This window comes from Pollachius pollachius (genome assembly GCF_949987615.1).
Source record: "Pollachius pollachius genome assembly, chromosome: 8".
NCBI lineage: Eukaryota > Metazoa > Chordata > Actinopteri > Gadiformes > Gadidae > Pollachius > Pollachius pollachius.
Genome location: NC_136941.1, coordinates 19,091,888 through 19,101,087, shown reverse-complemented (window position 1 = coordinate 19,101,087; position 9,200 = coordinate 19,091,888). Strand labels below are relative to the sequence as shown.

Here is a 9,200-nt window from a genome sequence, read left to right as displayed (position 1 = left end):
AAAATCCCTAAAAACAAAAATTCTCCCCAATATGGGGTGAGAAGAATTCACAACAAACAATTTATCATTTGAATTTAAAAATAATCTTCTTGTCAGAAATATATACAACTTATTTTAGAGTCCAAGAAATGGGGTTGTTTAGAAAAGTCCTGACCCTCCTCCGACTAGAACCGTGGATGAAAGATCGCATCATCATAAATAACAGGTCGGAAAATTATGTTACAGATTGAATCAATTACCAAATTAATCTAAAAGACAGTCTTCTGAAACTGTGATGTTTTTTACTTGACATAAGGCTGCGCTAAAGACAGAACAGCTATGTGACACATATGGTTAGTAAAAGGTGGTGTTTAAACAGCATGCCACATTCAAATGTGACACCACAAAATTATCTTGAGCAGCGAACGCGGCGTGTTTCTGGGGAGGGGCTCAAGAGAATGTGCTTCACACACACGGCAGGTTTGTGATACAAAAATCTGATAGCAAAGTGGTCCAAGATGTATGCACTGAGGAAAAAAAACGCCATAGTAGAAAACCATGGAAAAACGACCTCTTCACTGCTGCCATTAGTGAGAATATAATGGCCTGTGAGGGAAACATAAGGCTTCAAGGACTCTTGGATCAGATAGCGAAGCACACACAGAAATACGCTGAAAACAATAAGAACGCATGAAACTGATCATAATAGTAGATTACAAATATTGCACTTCCAAACAACATGTTTTCCCAGTGCCCTTTTTCCGATGTCATTGGGTGTCAAACAGAATATGCCCCTCATTTTGATGGCAGCCATTGATTGTGATGGGATTAAATCCCCATGAAGATGGAAAGTCTTTGCAGTTCCACATTGTGTTCCAACGATTACACCATGGTCAGAAAAGAATAACGACATAATTACGACATCAGAGCAAAGGCAAAACAGTTTTTAACTGATTCATACAGAAAACAGACATTCATAAATACACCACTCACACACACCATACTTATGTGCTTGCATACAATACGCATTTCGTACGAGCACACATCCTCACAAAGGTCATTAACTATCTACATTTAAGGCACCTGTGAAACCCTATGCAAATACTCCACACACAACCTGTTCAATGTTCATTCCCTGGGTGGATCTGCAGCCCTCTGTGGCAGTGCGGTGTGACCTCACTACCCTCTTTGCTAGCGCACATCCTCATACACACACAAGCCCTTTAATTAAAGAGACCGTTAAAGCCTACAGAATCGCCTGCGGTGAGCTGAAACCTCTGCAGCATGGAGAGGGGAGGACCCCACCACCGCACGCACCCCCAGAACACATTGCCTCCACCTGCCCTCGGCTCCAAAAGGATGATTGTCGCTTCTGCTCTTCAAGACATCATTACGTAACGGTGGCTTTACAAGAGGTTCTTCCTCCTGATCTTTATGCCTTTTTTATGACCTCACGATAATAGAGCAGCTCCTGTTCTGAGGGAAAGGCGACAGCAGCCCGCCCGCTGTTGACAGAAGGCGGGAGCCTGGCTCCCCTGCAGGCCGTGGGCTCCAGTCCCCTTCCCAGGGGAGAGAACAGGATGTGGACGAGGCTGCAGCGGGTTCACACCTGGGGAGTGGATGAGGCTGGAGCGTGTTCATACTCTGGACCGCGGCAACGAACAACCACCAGTAGGAGACCAAGGCTAACCTCTGAGGAAGGTCTTCACACAGTCTTTGGTGTTTTATCAGTAGATTCCTCCGTTGAGTGCAAAAAAAACGAAAAAACAAAACAAACAAAAATAAAAAATGTAACTACACTGAAGTATCCACCATCCTCAGGCAGGTTGAAATGAGGTTCATCAACGCTTTAGTAAATTGTGGTGTTATATTATCTTTGGTAATAACGTTCTATTCTACACTTACTGTCTTTGATTCAGCGTGTATCTTTCCAGATGAATACCCTGGATTCCTATTTGAAAAACTAATGGGATTTTCAGAAAGGTGGACAGGGAGTCTGGGATGAGTCAGCACGGGGCTGCGGTCCTTCAGAAGTACATGCAGTCTTTTTAGCACCAATAATAAAGTGTTCAAACAAAATGTATTATGTGGAGGTGTGTAAAAAACTAAAATCCTCAGGAACCTTCCATTCCATAGTGTAGGACAAAATATCTGGTGGTTCAGTCAAACCTTGAGCCTGAAGCCAGTTTCTACCGAGCAGGAGAAATAGTCTTGATCTGTCAGTTGAAAACACTGCAGAAAAGAAAGTGTAAAAAAAGAAAAAAAAGCAAAGACATTCATTTGGTTTGGAGATCATTTTGGTTTGTGTCGTCTCATCTTCTAGTGCAGCACAGTGGAGTTCCAGTGGTCGTTTCTCCTCCTAACTCTCTTCACACTGCAAAGTCTGATCGTCTCTCCTGTTCCTCCATTGCAATCATATGGCTCGATCCTGCTGGTCTGCGGTGGGTTCCGGGGCCTCCTAGGCCTCGGACGCAGCCTGGGGCTTTAGTTGGGCCTTCTCCATGGCCGTGCCGTACGGGAGAGACCTCTTGAAGAATCCCAGCTGCAGGCGCGAGGAAAGACAGTTTGAATCAGCGCGCACACACACAACCTCTACCCAGAATAATGCAACGGGCCTTGGGATAAAAATAACAAACCTAAAAAAGAATAGATCATTATGTTCCTTGTTATGTTCAGATGGATACGGTTGGGTGAGGGGGTCTCAGGTTTGTAAGACAACCCCATCAGCAGCAGCACTCACCTTGTACATGACGTAGATGAGCAGAGCTAGAAGCAGCAAGCCGGCCAGGATGGCCAGGATGATGATCCACAGAGGAACCAAGTATTTACCGTCTGGCTTGTTCCACACCACAGATGTCACCACCTACACAGACACAACACAGGGCAACGCTTGAAAAACAGTGAAGGGCACAGTATATTCCATTACCTCATATGATAATATTGATGAATTGATGCTGATGAGGACATTCAAATCAATCAGTGTAAGTCGAGGCACCTTTTTGTGTTCGGTGGGGAGGTGCTTGGGTAGGATGGCGTAGGGCATCTGCCTCACACTGTACTTGGCAAGACACTCCAGCACATAATTCTTGTTTTGCTTCTGAAAAGAGGCACATCACCAAACACATGAACATAGGAACCGAAGACTTTGGTCCTGCGAGGCATTTCCAACCAAAGGAACACGTTGTTTGTCCCGTTGGTGTCGTTGCAGTTCAGGTGATATACAAAAGGTGGCGATAAACCCTTACGTACGGGAACCATGCAATTAAAACGCTATGAGATGTGGTGACCACCAGCCAATGAATGACATTATGCACATTATCTCATAATTGTTGTAGCACTCCCTTTAAAAAAACAAGTCCAATGAGTTTAACTTAACTGAAAAATCCAAAGCACTAAAGCAGAGGCCACAAATGACAATTATAAAAGACTGATCAGCAATCCAGTAAATAGCAGTGCATGTTTAGTGCCCTGCTACTCTGTAGCTTATTTAGCCAAATAGTGGAGGCTGTGTGTATTGGCAGGCCCAAGGCTTCACAAAACACGAAGGCCAACGCACAATGATGCATTATAGACCAGAACAGAGGCTCCTTCTGCCAGTAGGTCTCTCTCTCTCTCTCTCTCTCTCTCTCAATAGTAGTGGGCGTAAACTCCCGACACGAGGAAACACAAGCGACTCCCTGGGCTCCTTTTCGAAGCGGTGGTGAAAAAGCAGACGTGACGCACCCAGGGGCTGCTCTACGTACCTCCAGGAAGGTCTCAGCCCAGAGGCGCGAGCGCACTTTGAGGATGGCACTCGTCCCCTTCTCCAGCAGACCCACGTTGCACTGCAGCGTCCAGCACTCAGTGTTGGAGCACGACTAGAGAGGGAGAGGGAGAGGGAGAGAGAGAGAGAGACATAGAGAGACAGAGAGGGAGAGCATTATTAATAAACTCAAAAAGGAGCAATCGAGTACAAAATACTTTGACCTCTAATGACACCAAGCGCCAAGCAGACGTCATCGGACACGTTCTTTTCATTTGTCATTTTCTGACAGAATTAAACCAACTAACCCACCCACCGGCAGCCATGTTCACGAAGCTGCCAAGGCCAAATGAACATAACAAAGAGGCTAATGTTATGATCCTCATACCAGGCCTGCTTCCAATTAAAACACTGGGGGAATGTCATGAGACAGTGGAGGGCTGCAGCAGCAGTCACCATGTCGACGCTGCTCACAGCCCCCTCTCCGAACACCGTAGAATAGCCCATCTACACACGTTTAACTTTAAGACATCGTAAACATACAAATAAAACCTCCTCAAGCTGTGTGTACTGTTATATTTTTAAAGGAGGGCAGCTCTGCTACAGGGGTAGACCACCCCTGCTGGCCTGGCCCGGTCTCACAGTGTTTCCTGTGGGAGAAACTTTAGTAAAGGCTTAAGTGGAATGTTATTATTATTATTAATATCACTTAGACACCGGGCACGACCAGCGCTGAGGAGGGGAGAGGATCTGGGTGGCTCCCGGAGGGTCCATATTAACTGATTTATACGGGGCCCACACAGACAGACAGGCAGACGGACGGGCCGAAAGACCTCATACTGGTGGACCCCCCCCCCCCCCCAACCACAAGATGCCCACGAGCACAAGACCTTAGGTGCGGCGTGGAAACCGCACAGCCCAACTATATGAACCACCCTGGTGGGATAATGTGTGGTGGAATATTTGTTTACATGTGAGAATCATAAGCAATGGGTTCATGAGAAGAGCGGGTACGGGAACAGGACTATCGTTTTTCACCGTGTTGTCCCAAACACACAATAAAAATGTCACCACAAATGAACCCCAGAGCATTAAACTACACTAACCTGACCAAACGTTTCCAAACTTAAAATAAAGTGCATGCTTCCCCTTTGAACCTAGCTTTGGCCGAGAGTTGTGGTCCCTACACTGGAACCCCAACACAGCCGAGCTCGCCTGTCATCAAGACCTTAAACGTGTTATCTCTGTCTTGCCGGCTTAAGACTCTGAAGCACCGCGCCCAGCAAGTCCAGACAATAGAGACCTTCATAAAGACGTGTCATCAGACTGATTTGATAACGGATCAGCGGTTTAGCACCGACAAGTAGACACACAAAGAGCTCTTTTACTGACACAGGTAGGGAGAGTGAGAGAGAGAGCGAGAGAGAGCGAGAGAGAGAGAGACACACACACAGAAAGAAAGCATGAGACAGACCGACAGAGACAGCGAAAGAGAGCCACAACAGAGCGAGACAGAGACAGAGTGAGAGAGACAGAGACAAAGACAGAGAGAGTGAGATAGAGAGACAGAGTGCGACCTGCTGCTCGGTCCATCAATAGAGACAGTGTGCTGGGGCGCTGAGCCTGACAGCCTTCAGAGTGGAAAATTAAAGGCTGTTCTGTGAGGTAAGCAGTACCTCGGTGACCTCACGCTGCACCCTCCTCCCCCATGCCCCCTCACCTACGAGCCCAACCGCTCAAAAATGCCTTTAAAGTTAATCACCACAGCGGACACCACCCCGTGCCCTCTGACCCCCCTCACCCCCACCCCCCCTTCTATAACGACATCATAACCTAATACACCAATCCTGGGAGCCTTGTGAAAAAGACAAGGGTTCAGGAGAATCTGAAGGCCCCCTGCAAACCCGCTCTAGTGTTTATTATCCTTGTCTGCTCTCCATGTCAAACAATAATAGCAGCCTCAACCTATATACCGAACACCACTCTCTGGTAAAGTGAGGGACATGTTAGCCTGTTCCCAGTTCAGCCCTTAATGAGTCACCATGGGCCGTGTGTTTGTTGGGAAGTGTGACCCGAGCAAGAGAGGCCAGCGCCTTCGGTGGGAAAACGTCAACCACCTAATGGATCCTCTGGTCTCCATAATTGGATTGTGAGTCCAGGTTAGTGCCGGGGGGGGGGGGGGAGGGGGAGGGTCTCACCAGGTTGGTCAGCTGAGAGAGGGACTCTCTGTGCACCTCTCTCCTCTCCACGTGGTGTTCATGGGCCTGCAGCGCCAGCAAGGACGGAGGCTCTGTGGAGGTCTGCTGCAGCTGGAGAGGGACAAGACACACACACACACACACACAGGGTTACATCACTGCAGACAACGGCCCCCCGGGGAGGAAGGACCACACTGGCCTCTCTGTGTGTTTGTGGGGCCTGACGTTAACGCGACCCCAGGGCCTTGTTTTTAATCATTCATCCTGTGGAAGTTTCTCATTGGCCAGGCCGATGCACCTATCACACGGTGGGAGGAGCACAGAATAAATAATAGAACCACAGTCCACACACACACACACACACACACACACACACATGCACACAAATAAATATTTTTTTCAAATAAAACTATAAGCAACAACACACCCAAAAAACAACAACACATGAGTTGAATCTCTGCCGTAAACAAACGACAGGCCTCAGGGCTACATCCTGGTCTGTTGGGGGGTGATGATGGGTGTGGGGGGGGTGGGGTCGGCTGATGGTGGAGATGAGTGAGTGCTGTGTGCGGTGGTCGGTATAAGAGTGCTGTGCCCTGGGGACGATCTGAAGGCATCAAAGGGAAGCACTGGGTGGAGCAGGAGGGAGGAGAGTGTGTGGTGGGTGAGGCGAACCAGAGGAGGATGAGCCCTATCTGTTGAGCACATATATTAAACCCTTATGGGGCCTCCTCCTTATCATCATCAATTTCTTCATTAACTGCTCTTCCATTCATAAGGACTTTTCTTTAACAACTAAACACAAAAAAAAAATTCTCTCAGTCTTTTGCAGTTTTGCCTTCATGAGGTTTCTATAGGGATACAGGATTGTTGTCGTCTAGCTTCAGACTTTGTTCGTGGGGGCAGTAGCAGAGACTGAACACCGCCGTGTCGTCGTCGCCCCCCCCCCCATCACAACAGTCCCCGTGCCCAGGCGGCGAGGAGCAAGGGTGCTGCCATCCGTCCGTCCCCCTCCCTCCCTCGCTCCGTGCAGCCGGGTGAGAGGCAGCGGGTGCGCGGGTGGTGAGCGGATTTACTTTGAGGCGCAGGGAGTTCACGGTGTAGTTGGAGGTGCAGTTGAGCGGGCCCTCGGTGGAGAACTCCAGGGGGTAGAGGAGCTCGTAGCCCTGGACGCGCAGCGGGCACCGCAGCTGGAGCAGGGTGCTGCTGATCCGGCTGGGCCCGTTGTTCACCAGCTGGGAGCAGAAGGGGATGGAGGGGGCGGTTAATGCGGGAGTGGAGGAAATCGGAGCTCGAGATCGGTCCGGAAAAACCTCCATGAGCTGGTTGCTCGCTTGGATTCACGGTTTGAAAAGATGAGCTGTTATTATGTTGCTACTGATCTTGCTACTGTTGCAGCTTCTACTGTTCCTACTACTTTGAAGGCTACTTGGCCGTTGAGTTACTTTTCCAAAGGCAGCGTGCCTCAATATGAGCTCTGTCAGCATGGTAGCTACGGTGGAGCCCCCCGTCACACTGCCGATCTGCGGTCAGTGTGGACGGCAGCGGGCCGACTGTCTGCCAGGAGAAGCCCCGTTACCTCATAGACGTGCTCCACGGCTGGCCCCACGTTGTCCTCGGCGGCCTCGTCCTTGGTGCCCTTACGGTTGGCAGGAGGGAAGAAGACTTTATCTGGCCGGGACACGCTTCAAAGGAAAGGGGAGGGGAGAGGGTTAGTGACCATGACAAGGTGAAGGCCTTGAGGTTCCAAAAGTTCACATGAGGGGGAGACTGTGTGTGGTGTGTGTGTGTGTGTGTGTGTGTGTGTGTGTGTGTGTGTGTGTGTGTGTGTGTGTGTGTGTGTGTGTGTGTGTGTGTGTGTGTGTGTGTGTGGGCGTGCGTGTGTGCGTGTGTGTGTGTTTAAACTCACCCTTGTAAAATGACGTTGGCCTGCACCACCACCTCCAGCTTGTAGGGAACAACCTCACTGTGGGAGTTGTTCTCGTTTTTACTGTGGAACGGGAGAGAGGAAACGATCCATCACCGGTTAACAACGCCTCCGTCTCCACACGGCGATGGAGCCCATGATGTCATGGAAGCTAGCCAGACAAAGGAATAATCTGGAGCCCTGCAGGCGGGGTTGGACGGAAGCTTTACCTGCGGATCTGGAAGTCGAACTGCACCGTGTTGTGCTGGTCCTTCAGTCGTGGCACGGTGAACCGCAGGCCAGCCCAAAGCTGCAGAGACACAACACACCAGGGTTAAAAACATGGAGCAATCCATCTTGCGCTGTGATCCACAGAGAACCATGTGTCCATCACTTAGATAAAGAACAACTAAAGGAAAGCAGATCGGGGGGAAAGAACAGAGGATGTGAGCCGAGGTCCACGTGAACGCTGCCATATGATGTGCATGCCTTCCAGACAGAAAGCATTCTCAGAAGGCCATGCCTCCATTCCTCTCCTCTCCCTCCCTGCCCTGCCCCTCTCCTGTCCTGCTTAGTTGGCAGGACCACCAGGGTCATTCGCTCTGTGAACCCGCCCCTCGGTTCCTCTGTGAGACACCGGGCTGCTCCCAGACTGGGCAGAGAGATCTTTGCCCAATCTGGGAGCAGCCCGGCTCCCAGGCATCACCATTACCTCCATTCCATCTACTTTCATATGCTTTTTGTTTTCCTATCCAACCCACACACATAAAACACGCAGACTAATTTTTATCAGAAGTCCTGTGTGCAAAGTGGTTGGCTGCTATGTGTGTGTGTGTGTGTGTGTGTGTGTGCGTGCGCACCTACGTGCGTGCGTGTGTGTGTATGTGTGTGTGTGTGTGTGTGTGTGTGTGTGTGTGTGTGTGTGTGTGTGTGTGCGTGTGCGTGTGCGTGTGAAGAGTGAAAGCATGGGGAGAAAAGTGGTTTTAAAATAAGCCCATTAAAACCCTATGTTTAACATTCATTAAAAAGTTCTCCAACTTTTGCTGTTAAAAGCGCACGTCTTCCTGCCTCTACCTGTGTATGTTGATTAACAACAGACCGACTGCTTACCACTGATTGTTAACAGCATTCCAACCACAGGCCTCTGATTGGCTATCAATGCCCTTCCTTCCGAGGTCACCAAATCAGATACATAACAGCTACCACTGTTTCCACTAAAAGCCAATCGGGCAGCTGACAGCAGCCAGTTAAAACTCTGACCAACCGCTTCGCTCTTAATGGCCGCCTGCCCCGTTCTGTGTCCCGCCCCTCCCTCCCTCTACCTGCCGGCCTCTCCCTGGACCCATCAGGCAGTGACAGCCTGTGTGCTGGGCTC

The 9,200-nt window shown here is 49.5% G+C and overlaps 1 protein-coding gene across 1 annotated transcript in view; it reads right to left on the bottom strand.

Moving 5' to 3' along the window:
• Positions 1-53: 53 nt before the first annotated feature.
• Positions 54-9,200, bottom strand: part of itga5 (integrin, alpha 5 (fibronectin receptor, alpha polypeptide)) — a 37,533-nt gene continuing 28,386 nt past the window's right edge. The window contains exons 22-30 of the mRNA XM_079741761.1: positions 8,056-8,135; positions 7,829-7,909; positions 7,499-7,604; positions 6,996-7,154; positions 5,920-6,030; positions 3,723-3,836; positions 2,975-3,076; positions 2,720-2,842; positions 54-2,521 (exon numbers count right to left, since the gene is read on the bottom strand). Coding sequence (XP_079597887.1) covers positions 2,438-2,521; positions 2,720-2,842; positions 2,975-3,076; positions 3,723-3,836; positions 5,920-6,030; positions 6,996-7,154; positions 7,499-7,604; positions 7,829-7,909; positions 8,056-8,135 — 960 coding nt within the window. The 3' untranslated portion in view covers positions 54-2,437. The remainder of the gene's footprint in view (positions 2,522-2,719; positions 2,843-2,974; positions 3,077-3,722; positions 3,837-5,919; positions 6,031-6,995; positions 7,155-7,498; positions 7,605-7,828; positions 7,910-8,055; positions 8,136-9,200) is intronic.